A 27915-nucleotide genomic window follows, 5' to 3' on the forward strand; every position below is an offset into this window, starting at 1 on the left:
TCTCTCTCTCTCTCTCTCTCTCTCTCTCTCTCTCTCTCTCTCCCTCTCACACCGCCCTTTGCCCAACCTCAAGATTTTGAGCCGTGACGTATTTACTGACAGGGACACGCGAGTTTTCACACCGGTGCTCCATCTGCTTGCGAGGGCGAGTATTTGGGGGAGATATACTGCGCCTCGCTCTTGAGACGCTCTCACCGTTTTCTTTCCGTTATCACCCGGAACTGTCAACAAGCATACCTGCCGCTCGGTCCACCGCAGGACTCTCCACCGGCTCTCTGACCTGCAGGACTGTGCACACACAAGTCGTGTGGAAGTTTTTTGGACACGTTTTCCAACATAAAAAAGTGAGATTGTGCCAAAAGATGTTGGATCGTTGTAACAAAACTCTTCTACCTTTGTTCTTTGGATGCCTGGCTTGTCTTGTGGGGACATCTGTTGTAAATGCAGACGGTAAGTTAATATTTTATTCCTTTTTAATAGAAAAAGAAAATTATTACATATTGTTTTATACGTGTGACGACAAGCTTCATTTCACATTAAAATTGTATTCCCACTCATAATAATGAGTTGCAATATCAGGTGGTTTCCAACATAAAAGTTAGATTATGGTGCAGCAGCAGCGCTAACCGTTACTTATAATTGGCACATGCCCAAGTTAGTCTTATCAGTATTTTCCCTTTCCCCATTAGCAATAATGTCCAAATAGTTAGATTTAAGATGTTAAATATAAAAGCACATTTCTTTGTGATCCTGAAAACCAGCTAATGATGTGACAATGAGGTGATAATGATGCTCCTGTGATGCAGTAAAGTGACCACATCTGTAGCCAATACACATACATAAATCAAACTTTATGAAGCACATTTTCATGTTATGTCTCCAAAATATAGTTTTTATTATGTTGTAAAATGAATTTGGAGCGATCATGTCATGAGATGATATGCTGAAACCTTAATTACCAAAGCAATGTCTTGATACATTTATGATTTACTATAGTGGTATTCAATGCAAATCTGCATCATTGCACACATAATTAGCTATATATTTCAATATAATTGTCTAAATCCATACGTGTGAGTTGCTGCCTTAAAGTATCCTTTCACATGAAATAAAACAGACAACCTGCTTTACTTTGAGCAACCTCAACAATGTATGACCAATAAATGTAAGCCCAACATTATGCAATATAATAATAACAATTATATTAATAGATAATTCATCATTAGTTCTTTATTGCTTTACAATAAAGCAAATGAAACATAGAATGAACATTAAAAGGGTATAAAAGTGAATGGGGAATAGGATGGAAAATAAAACACACTTGGGAATAATAGTTACATTTAAGATACAAAAATAAAGCAAGATCAAATAAGAGGAAATAGAAAACTGAAAAAAGTTGGAAAATAAAACTGATTGAATAATAACAATTTGTTTTTCAATCCAGATTTGCACCATGCACATACACACAAGAGAACAGAACAACAAAAGCTCTATAGTCTCTTCTACTCTGTTTTAAACCTTGTATATTGGGATAAATATTTGAATATATAAGGTTTATCATATTGTATAAGAAGTTCTAGAGGTTTTTCCTCCTGCTTTTCTCTCCTCAGGTCGAGTGTTCGTGTTGGACATGAGGAACTCCTCCGGCCTGCAGGGCTTCAGAGATGCCGAGGGGGCTTGTGCCGCCCGACATGCCCGCCTGGCCTCAGCAGAGGAGCTGCATCACGCCGTGGAGGAGTGCTTCTTCTCCTCGTGCACCCGCGGGTGGCTCTACGGAGGCACAGTGGGGTAAGAAAATAAGTTTGTGCCTGATTTCTCAAGATGTCAAAGGTCATATTGCTGTGTGCGCTCTTGTGTGTGTTTGTGCGGCGGTTGAAGGAACAGATGAAACAGAGAGGAAGCAAAGGCAGCAGTGGCAGTTAAAGAGAGAGTGGGAAGATAGAAGAAGAGAGTGACACATTTCAGGAGGGAAAGAGAAAAAGGGAGAGAGGAAGAGCGGGAGAAAGACTCCTCTGTTCCTTCCTGGTGAGGGAGGGAATTCTGAGCCGGGGTGTCATGTCGACAACTGCCTCCATTTACACCTCTCATCTCCACGGTAACATGACACACAGCTTTCAGCACCCAGAGACAGAAGCAGACAGACAGGGAGTGAGACAGGCCAGGAGTAGGAAGACACACTGTTAGTTTATAGTGAGGTGATTGACAGTATGTTTATGCTGTTCTCTTGTGGTGATGAGAGGATTCATGATTGGTCTGTGGGGTTGATTTGAGGTGATTTCAGGTACATGGTGCTGACGTTACAAAGATGGTGGTGGGTTGATTGTGTTGTGTTCAAAAACTGCCTTGGATTCTTCGAGGTATTGGCAGAGGACTAACCTACTTCAAGCCCCCAATTGATTGTTAAACACAATTTCTAGGACCACATTTCCAAATAAGGGAGAAAAAACAACATGACCGAAAGAAGAAAGAATAACATGAGTAAAAAGTAAAGTCTCTGTTTCCGAATGGCCATTGTGAAGCTCAAACTGAGTGGCTCAGGCGAAGGCCATCTTGGTACCTACCCCATTGTCTAACTCCTGGATAAAACAAAAATGGGCATCATCCGTGGAGTTGAGGCGGGCCAAGGGGACACAGAGAGATAGTGGCTAACATCCTGAGAAGGCACCCACCTGTCATTCAAAGCGACAACGCCCAAATAATGCTTTTACTGAACCCTTAGTATATTGTAACGGTACAAATCACCCAAATATTCATGAATAGGGAAATAAGCTCTTGTACTCTGACACCAATACTTTATGACAATTCTGTGTAAAGTCGGGCTTTTAACATGGCAGTATATAGAGATTTACTCCCTTTTAGAGCACGCCTCATATGGTCATTCAATGATGACCTGTAGTTTTGTGCACTTCCTCACATACGTCATTGCTTTGAAATGACCCACATAAAAATGTAGCTTAGTCTCACTTGTCAATGCTTGCAATTGTTAAAATGTAATGTGTCCAGGATTATAATTTCTAAGATTTTGTATTCAAATTAGTTTGGACAGGATACTCATATCAATAGTATCATTCCATGCCTACTCAAAGTGCCTCTTCAAGTGCGTAACAAACAGAAAATTGGCTGAATTAGGTATTGCAACCTAACGATGGCTTATAATTCAAAGACTTGGACAAGATATGAAACAGAACCTGATCCAAATTGGGTCCAAGAATGACAAATGTCTCGTCGGAGGAAAAGCTGACACATTTATTCTTCCGTTACACTCCGTGCTCTCTTGGTGTTGGCCAGTGGACATCAGCTTTCACACCCTCTTACCATGTTTCACAGTGTATCACCCATCTATTGGTGTCTGTCTAAGCCGAGGGTATCCTTTTAACCCAGACCTTCTTCTCTCTCTGTCTTGATCTTGTGACCCACCCCAAATCTCAATTTTATTTTTTGGATGAATTCATGCGCCAAGACCATGGTGGTGCCAATATTTGAGCTCATAACATTTTATCAGCTCCTTGGATGTGGCCTTTTTATTTTGAAGCTGAATACAGAGTTCAAATGTTTTCACAGACGAAAAAAACGTCACTTAAAAGATCATCCTTGCATAACCTTTTTCCCCTATTATCTATTCTTAAGTCATCAGAGAATAAAGATATTTTTTTTCTCACTTACCTCTTATGGCTTCCACAAGTAACGCTGTGGTGTTAGTGCCAGTAAACCTGTAGTCCTTGAATTTTTTTAGGTCTATTGCATAATACAAAATGCTTCTCAGATGGACTCCCCTACCTTAACGTCTTCCTCTTACCTGTCAATCACAGATCTACTTCCCGGCAACCAAACACAAAATACCAGCCGACTCATCTACACACACATATCTGAGTTTTCCCTTTAAATACATTAAATTACCCTACATTGCATTTAGCTGACACTTTTATCCAAAGCGACCTTTGTTGTTAAAGGGGGCCTTTTTTGTTTTTTCTTACTTTCCTGTAGTGTGTTGTATAGGTCTTTGAGCATGTTAATGTTCAATCAATCAATCAATGTTTATTTATATAGCCCAATATCACAAATGTTACATTTGTCTCAGTGGACTTCACAGTTTGTACAGAATATCAGTATGACACCCTCTGTCCTTAGACCCTCACATCGTACAAGGAAAAACTTCCAAAAAAGGAAAAACCCCACAGTTTAACGGGAGAAACCTCAGGGAGAGCAACAGAGGAGGGATCCCTCTCCCAGGACGGACAGACGTGCAATAGATGCTGTGTGTAAATTGAAAAGATAATACATTTACAACTTAGGTAGACCAAATGTTTGAAAATCTGGAAAGGCTCAAATCCTAACGTTCTCTTCAAAGACGTTATTGAGCATCATATCTGAAACCGGAAAATTATCATAATAAGGCCCCTTTATCTATGATAATACACATACAAAAAGAAGCCTGGAGCAAGTTAATGTTAAAACAGTCTGTTTTTTGTCTCTCTCTAAATGTTTTCTTGGCGATTTCTGTCTTGCTGCCCGTTTCTCTCTCAGATTTTTGTCCTTATAAGCTCAAGTTAGCATGGCACAAGCATGCAGCATGACTCACACCACTTCTCACAAACTCACTGCTCTGCCAGTCAAATTCTTTCCAATTACTGATGCTTTGATTAACTTAATTACTGCAAACACCCACCCAAACCCACACAAGTATCCCTTTAATGATGCTTGATTAGTAATATCACCATGCAATATTATATGAAAAGTGTAATAAGTCTAACTTTTAATGATGTTTCGGAACTTTGAATTTACTTTCCACATGACGGTGATATGGGAGCTACATTTGATCCGTCTGGAAAGTAAGAGTCAGTCTTATCTGATGCTTTTGGATGACAAATAGGCTAATGATGCTATAAACGTTAACGTGGCAACAAAAATAGACTATTTACTCAGCATGTTTTTGCCACTACATTTTGTAGGCGTTACTAATTTTGTCTGGTGAATGTGTTATATTAAGTCGCTAATGTTTTGTTTGAATTTGGTTGTAACTGAAGGCTCCTACATGGGAACATCTATTAATGACCATAGTGTGATAATATTGTGCCAGAGGCTACAGCTGCTGATACTGCAGCATGTCTGAGCCATGATGTGTGTTTCTGGACACTGATGTCATTCTGTAATAATATTTAAATAAGCAACAAAGAGCAGCACGTATATCTGTTTGCGCATGTCGTCAGATTACCCGTTTACAAACCGAAGCTGCAGCTTTACGTGTGATACTGATCCGTGTGCAGAGATCTCACTTAAATGTTGTCAGTGGTGTAATGTTATAATAATATATGACATTATCCGACTGATAATACTGCACATTTGTCAGTAAGCAGCATGTAACCGTTGTAGCTGCTTAGGGGGAGGCTAGTTTGTACTACTTTTTGCTAAAGGTATTTCATCTAGTGGTTCCCAGCCTGTGGGTCAGTGCCATTCAGTGATTAATGAAGAAAAATAAAACAGTTATGATACATTATGCTGCCTAATACTTAAAATTTACTAAATAAATCAATAATCTGACACATAATAATGATTTCAAATGATTTTTTGTTACCATCAGAATTGTATCTAGCAGTTGTCTGCTATAGGGAAATAACAGACTGGTGTATTCTGTAATTGACCAATCAGATCAGAGTATTGAGCAACGCTGTCTAAAAATGTATTGCTCTTATTGTGTGTTTTTTAATGCGATGTTAATCTTAATCTAAAAAATGCTTCCATCCTTAATTAAATGCTTGGCTGTTCGGCTATATGCACCCATATCACATTGGAATTAATGAGTGTTTTTATCTCTATCTATCTAGGATGACGGTGTGTAACGTTGTGGGCAGTGCACTGAAAGCAGTGGATGTGAGAACAGAAAACGCCACCGAGGACTCTGAAAACCTGGACGCCTTCTGTATCAAAGACAGGGGTCAGTAAACACACCATACACACACATCATTTGTATTTGTGTGTGTGTATGTGGATCTTTCCTGAGATATTTACTGAGGTGTGAAAGAGTGTGTGTTCCTGCGTTTCATTCCATCTTCTACTTTCAACACTCTCCATCCTGTCAGTGTGTGTGTGTGTGTGTGTGTGTGTGTGTGTGTGTGTGTGTGTGTGTGTGTGTGTGTGTGTGTGTGTGTGTGTGTGTGTGTGTGTGTGTGTGTTTGCCAGTTCTATGTTTCTACTCAAATCTGTCGTCAAATACCAAACTTTCTGCCTCCTCGTGAATATCTGAGAGTGTGTGAAGGTATTACTTGATCCATGAATGTACGTAAGGCCAGACATAGCATTTCACACACTGGCCTGGATTTAAGAGGGGGGGGGGGGGGCAGTCAGTCGTTAGTTTTGGATCAGACTATTTGTTGGCATTACCTAGAAGAGGTCTCTAGTCTTTCCTCATAAACAGTAGAGCTCTTGTAGCTGTTGATACACAACACACACACTCTGCTGTGAGGAAAAATGTACAGTACAGATCAAAACAGATTTACAGGCAACATTTGTGCTTATATCGTTATAGTTATGATAGGAAGTATAGAGTGATATGTTAGCCCAATTCTAAAATGAAGATGTTAAAATGTCCACTTCAGGGCGCTTTAAAGATAATAATAAATAAAATAAAAAATCTAACAGGGCGTTATTTTACATTTAGAAAAACATGAAAGAGAATAACAGAAATAACAAAAAGAAAATAAACCTTTTTTTTGTCAAGAACATGTTAATATTTTTCAGATTAACTGTGTTGCCTTTTTATAATTACCATACATAATAAGACCAGAGTGAAGACAATACACAGCCTTTGCCTCTTCCCAGTGGCATTGTTTGTGGTTTTGTTTGTCAAAATTACATCCACATTTACCACAAAGCTCTTGCTTACCGCCCCATGCGTCATTCTAATCTCTTTCTGTTTACAAGTTGGATAGTCATGCTGTAAAACTGGATAATAATTACCACGAGTCATGTTTCATTAACCGTGCTGTTTAATCCTGAATATGGACTTTTTGTGTGTTGATTTGTTTTTGTTGACAGATGTGCCGTGTGGTGACCCTCCATCCTTTCCTAACGCTCATCTCCAGGAGCACTCTGGGTATGAGATGGGAGACGAGCTGCTGTACACATGTTTGCCCGGTCATGTCATGCCCAGTGGACGCAGTGCGTTCAGTCTGCTGTGCGACAGCTGTGGAGAGTGGTACGGATTAGTGGAGATTTGTGTCAAAGGTAAGAAGGTGTTTAAACAGTTTATGTTGCAGGAGCGGGAAAGAAATAGAAAGAGGCAGAAAACAGAAAGCCCCCCTTTTGTTCGTTTTTTTCAAAGCTTTGAGCTTTGACCGAGACGTACAGGAGAGCACTCTGAGGTCTACCTTCTCACTTCTTGCTTGTTAGCTCCCAGTGTTGTGAGGTGATCGGGCGGTGACTCTTTTTTGGAAAATAGACTCTCAGTTGTGAGTTGGAAATGGCTGCGATGACACTTCAGTGTGACATGCCATCGTGTGTCCCGGTTCAGAGGAAGAAGAAGAAGAGGGCAAGAGTTGTCCATGAAAGCAAAAGGCCAGGCTTGTGTCCATAGTTAGCTCACAGCGTCGTTGTCATGTTTGTGCGCTACAGCAGGAGTTCCTAAACAGTCCTAAAATAGTGTCACGGTGATCGAATGTTTTCAATACCACCGTGACAGATTGACATGAAATTGCAGGTTTAACAAGATAAGATATTTTTATGGAAAGATAAATATAAAAAGGCTAGTATACTAAGAGAGTGACTGTAGTAAACACTTACAATAATACAACTCTTACATTTGTGAAAACAATACTCTGAGACTGCCTCACTTTAAAAAAAAAACAACTAAATAATGTTTTTTATTTTGGCTGCTGTCCGTCTTGATAAATGAAATCTATTAAAAGAGATTTTTTTGTCAAGGACTCTTTTATTCTCCTTGAGATTAAACAAATAAACATTATATTTGATGTAGACTCGTCACCTGATCAAGTGTTTCATTGTGTTTCTGCAGATGAGACTGAAAGTCACGTAGACTACGAGGACAAGTTTCCAGATTCCTATGGAGAGGCAGACCACCATAGCGAGAGGCCAGAGGCGGCTCAGGGTCAGGTGTACGAGGAGGTGCACGGAGCTGAATACCCACAAGGGGAAAGGCGTCAGGTTCAACAAGAGACAAGCTTCAATGTCGAAGTAGAGGAGGAGCATCAAGACCAACATGGAGTGCCTGAAGTGGAAGAGGAGGTCATCGATACAACATTTGTGGTAGTAGGAGGGGAGAAAGCTACAGAAGCACCTGTGTCTCTTCTCTCCCAGAAACACCTCTTCTGGTTCCCCTCTGAGGCCTTCCAGGATGAGGGACATCCAGCCTCCACCAATCCAGTCACACAGAACACACAGAGAGCTTCAGGCGCCCAATCAGAGGAGAGCAAAGAGCAGGACAGCCAAGAAACGCACCACCACCAGCATCCAGTTGATGTTGACGACCATGGTCACGACGACCATGACGACCTGGACAACCATGATGACGGTGAACAGAGTCACCAGGAGGAAGACGACGGAGATGATCATGTGAAGCATTATATTCCAGATAAGGTTGATGACCAGGACAGACGGGACCGGCACAAAGATACAGACGATCATGAAGACCATTATGACATGGGTGAACACGAAGACGACCGGGATCGTGTTCGCTCCGGAGGTCAAGAGTATGACGATACTTACGATGAACATGAAAGCTACGAAGAGCATGAAGATGTGACTGACGATCGAGAAGACAATGATCGAGAACGTCCTGACGAATCTAAAGAACATCCTGACCCCGATGACAGTGATGACCGTGAGGAGCCTTATGATCCTGAGGAGGAAGATATTGATCGTAACACTGACCACGATGACCATGATGACCACGATGACCACGATGACCACGATGATGCCCACGATGCCCACGATGACCACAATGACCACGATAACTACGATGACCATGAACCCGACGACCATGAACACGATGTCCACGACCACAATGACCATGAACACGATGACCATAACCACGATGACCATGAGAGCCACGAAGACGACAATGACAGTCACCAGCGTGTGATCTTTTCCCAAGAGACGGATATAAAACAGAATGTTACAGCAGAAGAAGAAGCCCCCACAGACGACACCTGGCTGGACGGCTACCCTGTCGTCCTGGAGGAAACAGAGAAAGGGGACTCCACAACAGAAAGGGTTAGACCAGAGGATACAGCGAGGGGGACAGTTGTGAGGACAACTGACAGACCTAATGAGGTGGAAGTTGGTAGACCCGTCCCTTACACCAGCCTACCAGAAGTACCTGCGTCTTCCACAACAGAGCCTGATTTAGCTCAAGGAGGAGAGGAGGAAATGTTGCCGGGCTTCATCCCCACCGCTGCTCCCTCACAGCCCTCCGACTCCCCCTCACACTCAGACACCTTGGACTACGACACCCAACAGGCAGCTCCCACCCACTCCTGGCAGGACGACCTCTCTCAGCACCCCTTCCTGGATCATGGCCCAGTTCCCCCGATGCAGGATAGCGACAGCGGAGTTACAGAAGAGCACACTGTACACATCCTTCCAGGGGAGACCGGCGAGAGGGGTGAGGTGGAGGGAGAGTTGGGGGAGGCAACCTGTACCGGTGAGAACTGCCCTCCGAGGTCCTCCAGCCAAGGTCCCACTGTTGCTGCCATAATCGTGGCGGTGTGCGCTATCGCCACGGCGGTGATCGTTGGGGTGTGGTGCTACTGCCACAAACAGAAGAAGAGCTCAATGTACGAGATGAACGGGAAGGGCCAGAGTCAGAGCAGACAGGGCCAACAGATAGAGATGCAGCAAAAAGTGTAAGGGCGACCAATGATGGAGGGCAGAGACATTTGGGAGGGAGGGGAAAATTCAGAGAAATTTGAGAGGGAACCACAGGCCTTCATCTTGCTAGAAACTCATCAATAAATGAAGATTTTGGATAGGTATGAAGAGATGGGCCCTGTTTTGAAGAGCAAAATGTGGTGAAAATAAAAATTGAGCAAAGCAGTAAGAACTGATGTTTAACACAGTGAAACAAGATCGTTTTTAAGGATTTTTACCTATCTATGATGTACCTATCCAATATTTTCAAAGCTCTGACATCTAGCTGGATAACCGGAGAGGGGCTGGACTCAACTCCAGGAACTGAAAAAGGATATTATAAGGGAATAACCATGTAGGAAAACCACAAGAAAGCATGCCTGCCCGCCTGAATATATGAACTGAGACTTCAGCCTCTTGGACATTGTGGTTAAAGATTCTCTGTGTTCAATTTGTGTTGACTTCATTGATGTTTATTGCTTATTCAGTTGTGTGTTTCCTGATTTTTCCAAATCCAAATCTCTCTCTGATTGCCTGAGAACTGTGTTGGAAAAAATAACAGCTTTATTCCACTTGTTATTCAACGGCAAGAGCGCTGAAGACTTGGGCAGGTTGTCCCAAATGTAGACAAGGTTATTTTGTTATCAGTAAGAACAAAAAGGAGGATGATAGTTAAAAATATGAGAGGGTCGAGTGAGCAGTATGGAGGGAAAGGTGTGAGAAAGAAGGATGGCAGGTGAAACATTTTAAGATCTTCATGCCACTGTTGGTTTTGACAAGGGGCTGCTGAAGGATGAACCATCCAGACTTCAGAGTTATCCCCATGGTGTGTGTGTGTGTGTGTGTGTGTGTGTGTGTGTGTGTGTGTGTGTGTGTGTGTGTGTGTGTGTGTGTGTGTGTGTGTGTGTGTGTGTGTGTGCTTGTGCGCTTGTGCCTGTGTGTGTTTGTGCCTGTGTGTGTGTGTGTCTCAGGTGCGTGCAATCTGCCAATCAGCGGTACGTCGTGTTTGCTGACGGCAAAACAGAGATAAAACATCATGGTGCCTCCATGGTAACATTTAATTTTCTTTAAGAACAATTATATAGGATTTAGTGCCATCTAATGCTGAGGTTGAAGATTGCAAACTAAATATCCCTCCGTTCACCCTTCCCATTTCCAAGAAAGTTGGAGAACTTAAACTGAAAGGCACTCTAGAGCTGGAATTTGGTTTGTCCCTTCTAGGCTACTGTAGAAACATGATGGTGCAGCTTGGCAGATTGCGTTGTAGAGGTACGGCTCCCCATAGATATATATAAACACTAGATGACTCAACCGCGCTGCTGGCCAACGGAGACCGACGTTGCCACATGGCGACCATCTTGCCACAGGCAGCTCGCTCATTCATAACATTATGTCTATGGTGCACTATTGAAATAATCATAGATTGCTCAATTTTCAACCAATTTTCAAACAGATTGGTTTGTTATAAACATCAAAGATGTAGTTATGATACTGCATACTTATTATAATAATGAACTTTTTTTTCAACATGTCTTGTTGTCTCCTGTATTATAGCCATGCTAATAACGTTTATAATAAACCAAACCGTTTGTAAATCAGTCAAGGTTTCAGCAAGAGTATTTTTGTGCAGATCATTTACCTTACAACAGCTGTTGCAGTAGTTATTGACTGTGGCAAGATGGCCGCCAGTGAGCTACGCTGGCGACTCCCCCTTAAGCCATCTAGTGTTTATATATCTATGCGGCTCCTAAAAAAAACAACTAAATATCCCTCTGTTCACCCTTCCCATTTCCAAGAAAGTTGGAGAACTTAAACTGAAAGGCACTCTCTAGAGCTGGAATTTGGTTTCTCCCTTCTAGGCTACTGTAGAAACATGATGGTGCAACTTGGCAGATTGCGTTGTAGAGGTACGGCTCCCTATCTCGGAGGGAACAAGCCCCCAGGAAGTGCGCCGGCCGTTAAAGCAAATGTTCGCAGTGGCTGAACAGTGGTACTACACTGCTGTATTTTCTGTGACTTTTTCTCATTGATTTTCACATTGGAAAAGAGACATCTGTAAATTACTGAACCTTTTATTTTAGCTAAATAAACTACCCAGTACTACAGAGTATGCTTTCAGACCCCTCATATAAATCATGAGGGTCTAAAAGTAGTAAAATGCGCTAAATCCGATCCAGTGTTATTTTCTCTTTCCATTCATTTGACTGAGCGGATAGCAGAGTAAAGAGGCGGGGAAACTCAAGTGCGCATGCTCTATGGGCCTAGGTGCCAGGACGATGCGGCTACTTTTTGAATTTACCCTTGCTCCATTTTTGGCTTCATGTGCATATCATTTCATGCACATGAACTCACTGTTCCTTTTAAGGTTAGTAGCCTACACTTTCTGACGGTTTTGTGAAAATGTGTACATTTGTTGAGTATATGTAGGTAGGCCTATGACTTTGGGTTAATATGGGTTAATAACAGGCGCATGTAATATCTTTCATATGGTGTTCAATATTTGGAATTAAATCAATGTAATTTACCTTCATACTCGTGCTCTGTTATGTTTGTCAAGATAAAAAACCAGAATGAAAGTTTTAAGAGGGGTTTTCTCGACTGGACTTTTAATAACCGCTGTTTTATTTAAAATGTTTGGGACATCAGATAATTTGCACTGTTAGCAAATTTAGTTAGAATTTCACAATGTTTGTGTGGTTACCTCTCCAGTCGTAGTTCAGACTTTCACAGTGTACTATAGCTGCATCATCAGTGATATTCTTTCTCACTGTCTTCGTACTGTGCCAAACACTTAAGAGCAAAGGTCAAATGTAAAAATAAGATAGCTGATAAAAAGTTGCAAATGTAAATACATTAAATAGCATTAGGAGGGTTTGAACTTAGATATTAGAGTTTGTATTTGGTGACGTATAAAGACTACACAAATAATTACTTGGCAATACCTTAAATACGAGGTGTTTTACTTGTAATAAATGTCAAACCTAGGTGACAAAGCACTTCTTGGTGTCATCAGTCATGAACAATCATCAATGTTCCATCATTGTCTCACCTGATTTCTAAAAAGTTGTTTTAAAATGGTATTATTTAGTAACATGTTATAAAATAAGGATTTGTTTGTTTGAGGAAGTGAATACCCACTATTGTTGATTTCATAACAAATATTTCTTACTTTTTTTAATTTCTGTATTTTGGTATCTGAATCGATTTAGTGTCCTAATGTTGCGATGGCAAGGGGAATAAATTACCTACTGTCTTTATGTTTCCGTAAATATGAATCCCTACTAAAATAACCTTCTAAACACTACTTCAGTTCGTTATTTCTTCAAAAAGACAGTCAAGCACAGTTGACTTTAGACATTACAACGTATGTCGTTTTCTTTGCTACAGTCAAACTTTTATTAGATTTTGTGCATCATGATCTTAAAGTACTTTAAAAAATGATGTAATACATGCCCCTGGGTAGTGAAATAGTTTTAGATGATGGTAGACATATTTGAAGTGTCATCTGTGGATTACTACTACTAGTAAACTCCAATATAAATGTCCATACTTTACTGCCCTTTATCTCACCTAGATAAAAATACAAGTGTTGTCCTCGCAATATCATGGATTGTAGATTATTTAGCAATGAACTGTCTGGTCACACATTTTGCAGATGTTCAATTAGACTAATAGTGGTCATCAAGAAGATGGAGAGAGTTGTGATGCAAAAATCACAAATTTGATAGTAACTAAAGGGCGTTTCTGTCATTCACATGATGCTAATATTTCTCCATGTCTGTTTCTTCTTCATCTCAAACAGCCTGATGTGTGTGGTGTCAGGATGAAATGTGTACTGTATACGTGTTCTCCCAATAAACTCCTAAACATGTGGTTTGAACTTTGGTGTCTAATTTAATTTTTGCAAGGTCAGCTTGTAGATCTCAAATAGCATGGCCTATTGTTCATTGTTTGACATACGTTTTTTTATGGGAAAGTGACTGACTTTTTCGTATAAAAGGTGTAACTTTGACCTTTACCCCTGCCATCAGCCTTTAATGTTATGTTTCAGACAAGTGCCCCCTTCCCGCTACTAGTAAACTCCAAGTGCCCCCTTCCCGCGATATACGCCGATCTCTTTGTGATATGTTCAAGAAATGTTCAGAATTTGTTTTAGTATGTTTCAAGAGAAGAAGGCAGCTAATAGGAAGTCATTGTTAAATGAGAAGAGCAGGTAATAAAAGAGACGGGTGGATACAGGCAGCAGAGGAACGCAGAGTCACAGAGGGATACAGTAATACAGCGAGAATGTTCCCCTGTGGGTTTTTAACATCATCATGTGACAAACTGCACAGAGACTCAATGTTCAAACATTATTAAACAACTCAGTGTTTTCTCTGCATGCTGCTCTGCTCAGCAGGAGGACGCTTGCAATCCTGCTGCATGAAGACTCCAGTAAAAAATTATTGGACTGTAACGCTATTATTCACTTGATGAATTGAGCAATCAACTCTCAAGCAAAAGTTTTTTTTAAATGTGTTAAAGGACCCAATTATGCAAATGTTCAGGTTTCATAATTGTATTTTATTTGGCTAATGTTCAAAAAGGTCTTTATTTTTCTCATACTTCCTGTGCTGCAGCACCTCTTTTCACCCTGTGTCTGAAACCAGAGCCCAGTCTGCTCCGATTGGTTAGCTGGCCGCTTAGAGATGTTCTACTCCTTAGCATATCACGTACGAATGTTGGAGCGCTAGCCAATAGAAGCGCAAGTGTTAGGTAGTGATGTCACTTTGTTACAGAAGTAAACAAAGGAGTCCAATGGAGGTGTTTCAGGCAGGGGGGACAGAAACTCCCTCTGGAGGGAACTTTCAGACCATTTACATGCACAAAAACCTAACACTCTACAGGAGAGGGAAAACCCCAAAAAAGCATAATAGGGACCCTCTAATTTTTACAATTGACCACACCGTGAAAACCAGCATCTGTAGTATAACAACAAAAAGACTGATGTTTGGCAAGTTATATTATCCTTTTATTGTAAAAATGACAATTTTTGACAGACAACATACATGATTCACAGTGGAGGAACGAATCCATAGAACAGTGAGTTAAAATATTAATATCTCTATTATTATCATTGTCTTTAAATCATGTAGCCATTGTCCATAACCACTGAACTGGAGGTTTAGTGCATAAAAAAGGAAATAGGAAAAAAAACTCAGGATGTGGATCTGCAGGTTAACACACAGTGATCAGTCAGACTCTTGCAAAACAAAATAAATACAAACTTGCGGGTGTGGTTTTGTTTTGTTGTTTGTTTCAGATTTTAGGCGGAGTTTCCAGTTTGGGTTCTTCCACAACTTCCAGGAACTGATCTATAAACTCAAACACCTCTCCCTGCAGACACACACATAAGAAATAAATAAAGAAAATCCACTCAGGAGGGTCTGTTTGAAGGACATTAGCATAAATCCTCCCTCACACAGTTCTCATACCTGGCATTACTAAAGAGATTACAGTGAATAACTGAATGGTGTTTAACGCATAAAGCATGTAATCCTGGTTTATGTGGGGTTGCCCTAATTGCCACAGTGCTTGTGCTGCATCATAATAGTTTGAAGAAGAGCCAGTGTCATGCTGCCACCTCATGGCCGTCTGTAACACTGTAGCCTGATAAACACAGTGTCCACATTGTACTGCAGGGTGTCAGGTGACCAGACAGGAGGTTCCCAGGTTTTTACATAAGTTACATGAGGTATCCTCATCCAAACTATAAATGATGTCACGTGAGTCATGCAGGTCTTTTTTTCAAGCTGTGTCCCTTTCAGTGTAATACAGATAACCTAATTACTGGCTAAAGGTCTCCTGATGTGGTGCATTAACACATCAAAATATGCAGCTGAACAAAGGCACTCACCTCATCGTCGCTCACCAGGCGCTGTTTGGAGAACTCCAACATCCCTAACTGCATAGAGGTCTGATTGTGGTACCGCAGCGCCTCCTGTAGCACACACAAAGGAGCACAGCAGACAAAATGTGAGTTACAGTGAACCAAAGGCATAACAATGAGAAACCATTTAAGAAGGTTCCCCAGGCATGTGTGTCTCTTAATATAAACTAATAACGTGAAGCAGCCAGATAGCTTAGCTGATTAAAAAGACTGTAAAGTGCTACACTGTTTCTCTCACATCGTCTCTGCGCCTGGCCGAGAAGTATGCACATAACCCCAGGAACAACAACAGTTGCAGTTCTCACACTTCTGTTTTAGTACAGATTAAACAAAGAAAATAATGTTAATTAGTGAGTTTAGAAACAATTAGTGAGCTTTTTTGTTTTGTTTGTGGATGATTTGCCCCTTAATGTAGTCGCTATGCATTGCCTTGCAGTTGCTTTGTGTCTATTTGTATTCATTTTAAGGCAGCTATCTTTTTATAGTTGTTGTTTCTTTGAGGTCATGCAAGTCTCTTCCTGGTTAGTACGTGTCTCAATGGGAGAAAGCCAGGGGGTCCCTTAAATAGGGCCCCTAGGCTTGGTCTGTTCAGTAGTTGATCCATGCTGAAAGCTCACTAATTAGCAGGTATATCTTGTTTGATTAATCTATGTCTAGCAAACTAGGGACCTATGGAACTGGAGAAAAAAGATTTGAAGTCATTCATATTTCTTACTGTTCTGGGGAGGAAGTCCTCCTCTGTCAGTTCCCACAGTTTCTTGTGATACTGGTAATAGGCAACGTTATTCTTCATCACTTCATCCTTGGGGTCAAAGAGCATGTAGCTGGCTGCACATGGTACTGCGTTCTTCAGGTCCTTCACTAAAAACACAACAATTATAGAGCTTAAACCAGGGCTTCTCATCACAAGTCATAAAACAGAAGTGTATCTTAGGAAACAACATGCTACTCACATTTGTAATAGGCGAACTGAAGGTAGTGGTACATGGTGGCCACAAAATTATCAACGATGAAACCCCCGACGACAGGCGTCAGGTCACTTTCACAACTCACCTTCCTCTCGAGGACCTCAATGTAGTGATCTGTAGAGAGATTAGTAACAACATGAGAAACAAGATGCTAAGAAATAAAGATTAAACTTAGACATAACAGAAAACCTGTTGAAGAAAGGATTAATTCCATAACAAAAAGAAGACGGATGCAAAATGGGGCATTTATCTAGAAGTAAAAGAGAAACACGCTAATAGATGGACAGAGCAGGAGGATCGAAGGCCCTGCAGGTGAACTGACCAGCTATAGAGGGGTAGAAGTCTTTAAAGTCTTTGACGTCTCTGGGACCCTCAGACGCAGCCAAACACTCGTCGTAGACCTTGAAGAAGTCCCGCAGAGCCAGCTCCATGTCTGACACTGAAGTACGGTAGTTTTCCCCATTATACGCCCGCACCGCACGCACAAATAGTGTCTGCAATAACACACAGAATGGAATTAATGTTTATTTTCTGTGTCATAAAAAAAATACATTTGAAACTGTGACTGTGAGAGACTGATTAGGGCTACTGTACTTTGGAACCAACCGTCTGCAGAAATTAGGCTTGCAAAATAAGTTTAATCTTTTAAATCCTTTCCAAAAAACACACCATGTTGACTGGTTTTTAAGTGAGTCGCTCTCAATCACTTTTGCAAAGGTTCTTTATCTCTGTTTGTTGTGTATTGCATCTTTTAACTCATAAATACATTTTATGTTGTTATTGTTCCTGTTCTTCAGTTCGATTGTAAAGCCATTTGTTAACCTTGTTGTCAGCTATTTAGAAAAAATATATACAAATGAAAGATTTTGTTTTTATACCTCATAGGATTTGGTCTCCAGGTCTTTGAGGTGTTCCTCGGATCCGGGCATACTCTTGTAGTAGGCCATGTTCCTCTGCATCATCTCATCATCGGGGTGTTTCAGCAGGAAGGTGTGAGCAGCAGAGACCGCCTTGGCCAGGTTGTCAGACTGGAAGTAATAAAACAAACACACACTGTAAAACCGCTATTTTATGTTTTGCTCATCAGTACAGGTTGATGAGGGTCGATGTGTTTCTTCTCTAGAAATTAATGACTTTATGGCAATTATCAGGTCATATCAAGTCAAATATTCAGGTTTTAAGATATATAAAAACAGGGACATTACATCTACTCAAGAGTCAAAAAAGTAATTGATTGACAAATAAAAAAAGAAACGAGACAAAAACAAAGAAATAGCACAGTAATATACACTATTTCCATTTTTCAGCTATAACCTTTCCTGTTAATTTGTCAAACCTTTGTATATAATCTGTACGTACAAATAAGACAACTGACACAAGAATCTAAGTCTTAATGTGAGCCAACGTTGGACTCTAAATAAACTGTGATTCATAACCTAATCTTAAATCTGAACTACTTGAAGTATTTCTGTATTGCTTTGACTGTATGGACTTGGTGACTGATGTCTATGAAGGGTGCAATATCAAAATAACTGTGCTTGCTGGCTAGATCCCTTGTTGGGTTGATGATGATCATTTAAATGTCTTTATTAGGGTTTGTTTACTTCCTAATAGGAATGACAAGAAAACACAAGCATTCACATGTGAAAGATCAGGACCTCCCCCTCTTGCAGAGCAGACCCCCCTGTGTATCCGTGGCACGTAAGTGACGTCAGAACACGTTTCAGGAAAAAACAAAGTGACGTTAAAATAGAAAGTGTGGATGCACTGAAACACATCATCTCCACTATGGTTGACAAACAGTCACACAAGTGCCATGTTTAAAGCCCCTTGACCCCACATTCAAGGCATTTCCTTACTTTGAAGTAGGCGAACTGCAGGTATTTGTACGGCTCCCTCCTCTCAAACTCTTCTATGGTGTCCCGGCTGGGCATGGTCTGTCTGAAAGCGGGCAGCCCCTCTTTGCATCGCTTCAGGCACTGCGCCCTCTTCATAACGTTTCCAAACGCCCGCAGCTCTGCAAACTCCGCAAACTTCTGCTCGTCGTCCAGCCTGACGGAGCTGCAGTTGAGGTTGCAGAAGGCCTCGCTGTCCCGCAGCAGCCGATAGAGCCGCAGAGATACCTCCATGTACTCCACCGTCTCCTTCCACTTCTCTCCCGTGTACTGGTCCAGTGCGTATTTGTAAGCGGACTCGAGGGGCATCAGCTCGTGCCTGGGGAAACTCCTGAAGCTGTACTTTTCGTACTGAGAGTTCACCACAGAGAGGAAAAATGCGAGTAAAAGCGCCGAGAAGACTTGGGAAGAAGTGGAGGGTGCCATTTTTAACTTTGGAAGCGTAAATGGTGGGCTGGGATGAACCAGGAGAGGGTGCGTGGGTCTCTAGGACCGCCTCAAGTTCCACCACGTATCCGGACACAGCCTCCCCACCCCGGGCGCAGGGCTGCTGGAGCTGCCCCTCCCACTATATCACAAGTAAATCACTGCTGTTGTTTTTTCCTGTTACATTACAAGTAAAAACCTGACAGAGTGTAGAGCTTTATGCAATACAATCACAACTAATGGAGAAGTTCCTGCACTTTTTAGACAAAGAGCAAAGTTATACTGCATTTATTTTAATGTATGACTGACAAAGAACATAATCCAATGAAATACAGCTCTTTAAAGTATAAGTATAATTGAACCCCCGGTGGGTGCAGCCCCTCCCACTGCCACGTAGAGACATTCCTGCCTGCTCTGCACCCCCTTTAAATTCCTGAACCCCAGCAACACAACATAATGAAACATATCAAAACCAACTAAAGGCAAACTTTTTGTTCTGCTCATTGTTACAGTTTAACTACATTCAAGAGGCGTGTCCAGATGTGTTCGTTATTGTGGACCCAGAGGGGGTTTGTGTCTGCAGCTGTATATGGAGACCCCTTCGTTACCACGTTGACATATATCAGAGACTGCACTGCGCAAGAGCAATACGTGGTGCCCAAAAACTATCCCATTCAATCCTAAATGCATCAAGCCAGCCCGAAAGAAGCAGGGTGTGACAGGAACGACACAGTGCCATTTCAAAATAAAAGCTTTTAATATTTGTCTAAGAAATGATTGTACGTTTGTGTCTTACGCAGACATATGGTCATATATTGAACAGCCCTTTAAACTTGAAATGTATTTACAAGACATGGTGTTAAGGCGACCAGTAGACGTTTTTACCTTTAAGGCACAACCGGATGTTGTGCAGTTTGTCTAGCTTGACACGTGATTATTCCTGAGCTGGGACCGGGGGCAGGACTTCTGTCCAAGTCGGAGTAGAGGAAGCCAAAGTACCGGGGAACACGGAGGCAGATTACTCACACAGGCCATACCCGCAGTTATCTCCATCGTATGAGAATTAGTCAGCTGTGAAAATGATCCAGTGTTTGCATGCTATGCTGTTTCTGTCGGTTCTGGTGGCATTTGCCGCCTGCGACGCTCCTCCGGTACCGTTAGACGACATCCTCATTGAGAAAACATTCGTGCCAGAACAGTGTGTGCGCGCAGTCAAAGTAGGCGACTATGTCAGGTATCACTACAACGGCATGTTTCCAGACGGCAAAAAGTTCGACTCGAGGTGAGTATCACGACTATAATGTTTTTTTTCTCACTTTTAGTTTCACGGTGCAGAGCAGACCGGGCTGCAGGGTGCAAACAGCGTGCGCGTGATGCGTAAAAGTGCGCGTTGAGTGTTTCGCCCCTGTGAGCCACGCAGGCAGGCTGAGCTCTGAATCCATGGATGCTTAAACCAAGGGCTATAAAAAGAGTTTTTCATTCCCAGAGATTACACTGAAGGCCCCAAATGTAACTGATAGATATTTTCATTATTTAACTAATTAATTATGATGGTTAGTCCTAGAGAGTACACTCGATTAATTGAAACCTGTGGGTCAAATCTTATTTCTTATGTTGGCCCTCCTTCACCTCAAAAGGTCGTTGGGCTTCAATTTGGGAACCACCAAGCTTTTAAACTGTAATAACAGCATACCACTCAAAGTGGTCTTCTGCCCCGGGCCCCTGGTCCCCCATGGGCCCCAAAAGCTCCAGATTCACTTAAATGTTGGTCATTTAATTAATTGCACATTTTTAGTTAAGGTTATTAACTGTATTGATATCATGCACCCTGGACACAATTAAAATAATCTAAAAAAAATGATTTGTACCAGATTTAGAGATTTACCATCTGTAGTCCCTGGGCCGGTGAAAGAAAAAAACACATCCTTATTCTAAAGAAGGTCCTGTGCTCACATATATTCATATAAAGTTAATTATTTCGCATTTGTATCTGCCTTTTTGTACATCAATGATACATCTCAATCACAGGATGTAAAGATGCTGAAACTAAATGATGAAACTCAAGTCCAGGCACACATTGACAAAAAAAAGAGAATTGTCACCAGACATTGAAACAAGATCCTGGCCAGACATCTTGTGAAAAGTTTTGCCAAAGTAAAAAATGTTCTGAATGAGATTAGGGATTTAGGATTTAGTTTTTCAATAACAAGTTAATGTGGTCACAACAACAACAACAACAGTATGTTTGTAATTTAAGCAAGGAACCAAATGAATGTAATGCGGTCATTCATGTTCTCACAGTTATATTAAAGTAATGTGTTTTTGTGTTTCAGTTACGACCGTGGCACCACCTACAATGTGTTTGTTGGGAAGAAGCAGCTGATTGCAGGGATGGACAAAGCTCTGGTGGGGTTGTGTGTCAACGAGAGAGTCCTGGTCAAGATCCCACCTCACCTCGCTTATGGCAAACAGGGATACGGTATGTTTTAAACTTCCTGTCTTACAGCACTATCCTTGTTTATTTTTATGGATGAGGCGAGATCACAAATAAAAAGTGATCCACTTGAGAGAGGGCTAGTTTAATCCTCTTGGGAGTTATTATTAATACATGAGAGAGCGCCCAGCCGGCACTGCTCATCAGAACAATACGAGAATTTGGTCTGGCATTGGCAGGAGAATAAGGGACAACATTTACAGTCTTAATTAGTCTTAGTCTGAATCGGCGGAATACAACACACATTTTGGTGTGTATTGAGAACAATACACACCAAAATGTGTGTTGTATTCCGCCGAATCAGAAAGTGGGCTGCTCCCAAGGAGTCCATGTTGGATGATGTCAGAGAGGCATCACAAACCAGGAAGCAGTTCAGAGGAGGGAGAGGAATATTGTTAGCTGAGATTAACTGTAATACAGATGATACAGCATCAGCAGCTGGCAGATAACATGTCTAAATCTTGATAATATATAATCATATAATCATATATATATAATAATCATAAGTAACAAGGAGGTCACAGTACACCATAGAGTGTTTGTGTCAGAATATGTCGCATTGAATGCATTTGATTTTAGTGATGAGAAGAAGAATGTGAAGGCTCTGTTTACAGAGTGGCGTGAGTCGGTGTATGTTTTTCGTGTGTGTGTATGCAATAGTTAGATAATGGGAGAGATAGTGGGGGACATGTGTGGACAGGTAAAAGCTGAGGCAGAGTTGAGTCTGTATCAGAGGGAACATCAGGAAGAGAGAAGAAAATTGGGGGGGCGGGTAGAAAGGGATTAAAACCGGAAAGAGGCCTGACAGCTAATAAGCAGTAAAGATTAAATTGCTTATTTACATCATTGGTGGGTAGAGTAAACAACAATGGTACTTAAGGAAGTATTATTTTCATTGGTAATGATTTAAATAATATAGGAAGAAAATATAACTACTTGAATAAGAATTAAAATATATATCTCTACAACTACTCAAGTAAGAAAGTAACTTCATTAGATGGAATTTATCACATCAATGTTTCCTGGTTCAACAGGTTCAATACAGGTAATAAGAAATACGCATGTTAGTACATGTTAATCATTTTAAAGTGCAAGAACCAAAACAATTCAATGCAAATGTACGTTTAGAGTTAAAATATAATGTATAAAATATATTCTGTAAAGGTTCATTAGTTCTAATTAGGGTAAACATTTTTTAAGGCAGATGCTATTTGCACCCGGGTGACTATAGTCAACAATGCTATTTTCACCCGGGTGCAAATAGTCAACAATGCTATTTACATTGTCTATTTACACCCTGGATGTATATAGCATGGCAGAGAAACATGCACCCAGGTATCTGTAGTAGACAGTGCTGTTTTCACCCGGCATACATTTGATTATGTTTTGAATATATAAGTTAATTGGAAATGTCATCGTCATTGATAAGTAATTGTTAAAGTGGCAGTAAGGTTATAATTGTTCCCACAAGATGGCTATCTTTGACCAGCAGGTTCTCTGAAAGGCAATGGTATTCAGTGGTTAAAATGGGATTTGTTATGTGGTTAAATGATTACCAGAGTACACCCCATAGAGTTAATGTATCAATAACCTGCATTTTCTCCCTCGCATAGCAATCTTTGCTGCTCTGCAAGTTGTCTTGCTCAGATATAATTTAGACTTAAATAATGGGCTGTTTTAAGGCAAAATCAAGAACATAATGCCAATATTATAGTTTATAATTTATTTGGTAATGGTCACACAGACTTGCTAATTTTGAGGTTGCATTTTCCAACTTTCACAACTAAATGTCTCCAAAAGTTTGTGCTTTTAAAAGTATATTTTTAAATAAATGGACACGTTTTAAGTGCAGAATTTTGGATTTATATTCAAAACATAAAACATTTCAAAATGCCTTAGGTCTTTGGACGTCTAATCACTCACTAACTGACCTACACGCGATAAGATAAAATAAACACTGATGCACAACATTTTATTTCTATTACAGTTTCCCAACCATGCCTAAAGCATTCATTCTCTTTTACCAAGCACATTGGTACTTCCTGCTGAACATTACTTGACTTGACAAGTGATTGACTTGTTTTTATCCCCTCAGGTGAAATCATCCCTGCCGACGCAATTCTCCATTTTGACGTCCTGCTGCTCGACGTGTGGAACCCGGAGGATGGCGTCCAGATCAAAACCTACCACACCCCCTCCCCTTGCTCCAGGAAGGTGGAGGTGTCCGACTACATTCGCTACCACTACAATGGCACCCTGCTGGACGGGACCCTCTTTGATTCCAGGTTTGTTTGGTAAAATAATCCCCAATTTAAAAGAAAAATGCACCCAAACACATATATGTAACCTCTCTCCTCCCCCCCTCCCTGTAGCCACACCCGTATGCGCACCTATGACACTTACGTTGGGATCGGGTGGCTGATTGCCGGTATGGATCAGGGGCTTCTGGGAATGTGTGTTGGAGAGAAACGCATCATCACTATGCCCCCGTCACTGGGATATGGAGAGAATGGAGATGGTGAGTGTTTACACATTCTTTAATATGATTTATTTCTTTGGGTCTGTTTTTTAATAACTTTATTCAAGATGTGAGGTACCATTTTGACATACAACCAGGGCACATAGGAACAAAACCTACAAAAGAAAAGGATACATAAGAACTGCAATGATTTAAAAAAAAAAAAAAAAAAACTAAGACGGTTACGAGTATTATATAAAGAAGTATAAAACTAAGTACAATATCCAAACATCATCATCCACCCATTTACTTTCAATTACCCACAATGACTCATCTATTTACACATTCAAATGTGTTATTCTCACTCTTTCTCACTCTTCTGAGTCTGATTTTATTTCTGTGATTGATTTTTGAGAAAAAGAAGAGATTGATAATCACAGTAAAAATCAAAAGATGCTGTAGTTGCACAGTTTAAGCACTAGATGGCAGTACATCACACACAAATGCAGTTCAACTACACAACTCATCTGGTTTTACCTAGTAGTCAGAGATGAATAATAGTACAAACATATACTTATAATTTATGATATATTATATTAAATAATATATTATAAGACTACATTTGTCTTCATTTTACAGCCAACAATATAGGAAAAAAATGTATAACAGTTTTTGTATTTTTAATCTTTATTTATTCATTCTACTTTGTTCTTGTGAATATCATCTTTAATACAAATTAACTGCCTTTTCCATACATGAAGGAAACAATTAAAACCTAATGAAAAAGAGCAAAATAGAATCACATCCAGTATGAGAGGTAATATCTATTCATCCAACTTTCAAATTAGGCTTTCACTTTATGTAACAATACCAGATATATTATAAATACATGTTCCTTTATTGCTTCAAGCTTCTCAGAAGGTTACCATGCTGTGAGGTTAACATCACATTTTCATAGTTTAAAGTTCACCTTGGAAAAGATAGTTTGACAAAATAACAATTTTAAAACATATTCATCAATGGAAGAAGAATGAGTAAGAATGTTTCTGGAGTTCCTGTAGTGCCTTTTTTCTCGTCTTTAACCTTTCCTCTTCTTGGCTCTCCAGGTAGCGACATCCCGGGTCAGGCATCTCTGGTGTTTGACGTCGTGCTTCTGGACCTCCACAACCCCAAAGATGGGATCACAGTGACCAATCAGGTGGTGCCCGAATCCTGCACCAGGAAGACCGTCACTGGAGACTTTGTGCGCTACCACTACAATGGCAGCCTCCTCGATGGAACATTTTTTGATTCCAGGTATGTGTCAGTGTTTAATATTCATCCTATTAGCCACACAGAAAGGCTCATAGTAAATATAACATTTAATTTAAATGATAGTTGTATTATTTTTTCACACTACCATGTGCTATATAAAACCAGAAACAGATGAGCATTACTGTAACTTAATAGGAATATAAATAATACATAAAATATAAAATACGGGACAAAGCAAGATAAATAATAACAAAGACTGTCGTAATTATACCTTTTTAAATTCATAAACCATTCAAATATATTTGACACGCTGTTTCTGAAATTAATATTTCATGTCTGTTGTTCCTCAAGTGGCCTGAGGGCGGCAGCATTTATCTGCACCGAAGCCACATTGAGAAGAAACAAAACTTAAAAAGCATTAGTGGAAATGTTTTGTTTGATTTACAAAATACTGCTACTTATCAAAACAGAAGATTACTTCCTGTTTGGTAACCTTTGGCAAAGACTGGTCGACTGACAGAAAGAAAGTGTCTTTACATACTAAAAGTCTAAAAAAGATTGAAATAAAACTATAAAAATAATGTTCTTGAAGACAATTATACCATATTTCTTCTTTCATGTATAATGCTGTCAATATATTGTGTTATATATTGCATATATACAAGCAAAATGCATACATAAACCCATGCAAGGAATTTGAAGTTATTTTCTAAAATGCCATCTTACCTTGGCTTTTTTCATGGCAAGAAAAAACACAAATGTAACCTCCAAAACAAAGCGCTGAAAGCAACTCATGCAAACAGTGGCTTTAGCCTTTTATTTTCTCTGCCCCTGTTCCCCGCGACAGAATAATTGTATGTCCTATAGTCACTTTACTATAGGTGTTATTCAGTTGTGCACTTCCTACAACCTCTGTATGTGATTAACTCACTATATAGGCCTACTATAAGAAAGTTCATTGTGACTGATTTTTGTAACTGGTAGTTTAACAATACTTTTGTTAATATTTCTCTTCCACAGCTACTCTCGTAATCATACCTATGACACCTATGTGGGCAAAGGCTACGTGATCGCCGGCATGGACGAGGGTCTGATTGGAGCCTGTGTCGGAGAGAAACGCACCGTCATCATCCCGCCACATCTCGGCTATGGAGAGGAGGGCACAGGTGTGTGCAATGCTCTAATACCTTAAACTGTTACACAAAATGTCTCCATTTACTCTTCTTTGTCTGCAGCTTTTAATATTGTTTTCTTTTTTTCCCTTACCATGTCCCTCTCAGGCTCTAAGATCCCTGGTTCAGCTGTGCTGGTGTTTGACATCGACATCATCGACTTCCACAACCCGACAGACAACGCTGTGATGACCACCGTCCACAAACCAGAGGAGTGTGATAAACAAACCAAGAAGGGAGACTTTATCAAATATCACTACAACGCCTCTCTGATGGACGGCACATCCATTGACTCTACGTGAGTAAACCTTAGTGAGACACTTGCCTCCTGGGAAAGCAGAACATCTTAATTCGCTTCAACACATCCAGTCTTTCCCTAAAATGTTCATGTTTCTCCTACATTTCATGCAGGGATTGGTATGAGGGGAAATCTGTACCACTGATTTCCCACTCTAAGACTTTTTAACATTTTATAGAAATTGAATGTACAGCTGTATTGTGAATGAAATAATAACATTGCAGGGACAAGCACGTAAAGGGTTACTTCCGTCAAAAGAAAGTCTCCTTTTTTAAAGGAGATTCTTTAAAATATATCCTTTAGGTCCAATTTGAATAAAAAATCTCCACTTTAAATAGCTAAAGCGTTATTCCATTACAAAGAAAGAAACTTTTCATACGGCATTTTTGTTACCTGGATGTAGTGCATGTGAGAATAGTGAATCTCACTATCAATTTGTGAAAGAAATCCTTAAAAAAATATATTGAAGAGAGAATCTCCACTTTAAATCCATTCCACTTATTCAGCAGAGTTGATAATGCATTGCATTCATGCTGGCATTGAGAAAATGACCTGACCTCTGAGCTGATCTTGAGGGCAAGGGCGTTTAAACCATCTGTTGTCTGTGAAGACCAAATGGTGGGGAGACTGACAAAAGGACAGGATGTGACAAATTGCATCTCAGTGGAAAGGATCAAAGGAGGGCATTTGGTAGAGCTGTGTTACTGCAAGCCCCTCTTTGGATGGTGTTGAGGCAGAATCTCTGCTTCGCGCGTTTCTCTATGAGTTTGTTTTAAAAGAAGGAAAAGTCAAAGCACCAGGATAAGGGTTAAACAATAATCTGCTTTAATGGTAAAAACATACAATACATCACCCAATCACCTAATCACGAAGCACTCTGCAGAGTACTCCGGGCTCAGGTTCTACCACCGTGTGAGACACGTCTCAGGAACGGCAAGTCAAAAACAAGAGCGCCGATCTTCAAAATGATCACAACATTTCTACACAGGTGGGGAGGAGTTTTGTCGCTTGCTCCTTCCTAGCTATTTGTTTATTGGCGGGTTCACTTCTGAGCGAGCTAGCCAGTGAGTTGGTAGTGTTTCATTGGTCGGTTTCACTTCTGGGCGGGACCCCAAGCAGTAAGTCCGCGGTTGTAGATTCCATCTGTTGCTTCACAGTGT

The 27915-nt window shown here is 40.5% G+C and overlaps 3 protein-coding genes across 3 annotated transcripts in view; 2 read left to right on the forward strand and 1 right to left on the reverse strand.

Moving 5' to 3' along the window:
- Positions 1 to 1610: 1610 nt before the first annotated feature.
- On the forward strand, positions 1611 to 9861 carry susd5 (sushi domain containing 5; the record flags this gene model as incomplete). The annotated part of the gene is made up of 4 exons (XM_010770350.1): positions 1611 to 1788; positions 5823 to 5932; positions 7033 to 7221; positions 8009 to 9861. Coding segments are annotated over 4 exons (2330 nt in total), but the record flags the coding sequence as incomplete, so codon positions are not given.
- A 4989-nt stretch (positions 9862 to 14850) lies between these two features.
- On the reverse strand, positions 14851 to 19205 carry crtap (cartilage associated protein). Its single transcript, XM_010770348.1, has 7 exons — positions 18618 to 19205; positions 17637 to 17786; positions 17081 to 17252; positions 16744 to 16872; positions 16506 to 16651; positions 15758 to 15841; positions 14851 to 15237 (listed from the first exon to the last, which is right to left on the reverse strand). The coding sequence occupies exons 1-7, from the start codon at positions 19077 to 19079 to the stop codon at positions 15160 to 15162; spliced, it is 1221 nt and encodes a 406-aa protein (XP_010768650.1). The 5' UTR covers positions 19080 to 19205; the 3' UTR covers positions 14851 to 15159.
- An 811-nt stretch (positions 19206 to 20016) lies between these two features.
- fkbp9 (FKBP prolyl isomerase 9) overlaps positions 20017 to 27915 on the forward strand; it is a 12067-nt gene continuing 4168 nt past the window's right edge. Inside the window, exons 1-7 of the mRNA XM_010770349.1 lie at positions 20017 to 20361; positions 21413 to 21558; positions 23669 to 23858; positions 23946 to 24091; positions 25138 to 25327; positions 26306 to 26451; positions 26566 to 26755. Of these exons, the coding sequence (XP_010768651.1) occupies positions 20159 to 20361; positions 21413 to 21558; positions 23669 to 23858; positions 23946 to 24091; positions 25138 to 25327; positions 26306 to 26451; positions 26566 to 26755 (1211 nt within the window). The 5' untranslated portion in view covers positions 20017 to 20158. The remainder of the gene's footprint in view (positions 20362 to 21412; positions 21559 to 23668; positions 23859 to 23945; positions 24092 to 25137; positions 25328 to 26305; positions 26452 to 26565; positions 26756 to 27915) is intronic.

Source organism: Notothenia coriiceps, unplaced genomic scaffold (assembly GCF_000735185.1).
Source record: "Notothenia coriiceps isolate Sejong01 unplaced genomic scaffold, NC01 NC01_scaffold00008796, whole genome shotgun sequence".
Classification (NCBI taxonomy): Eukaryota; Metazoa; Chordata; class Actinopteri; order Perciformes; family Nototheniidae; genus Notothenia; species Notothenia coriiceps.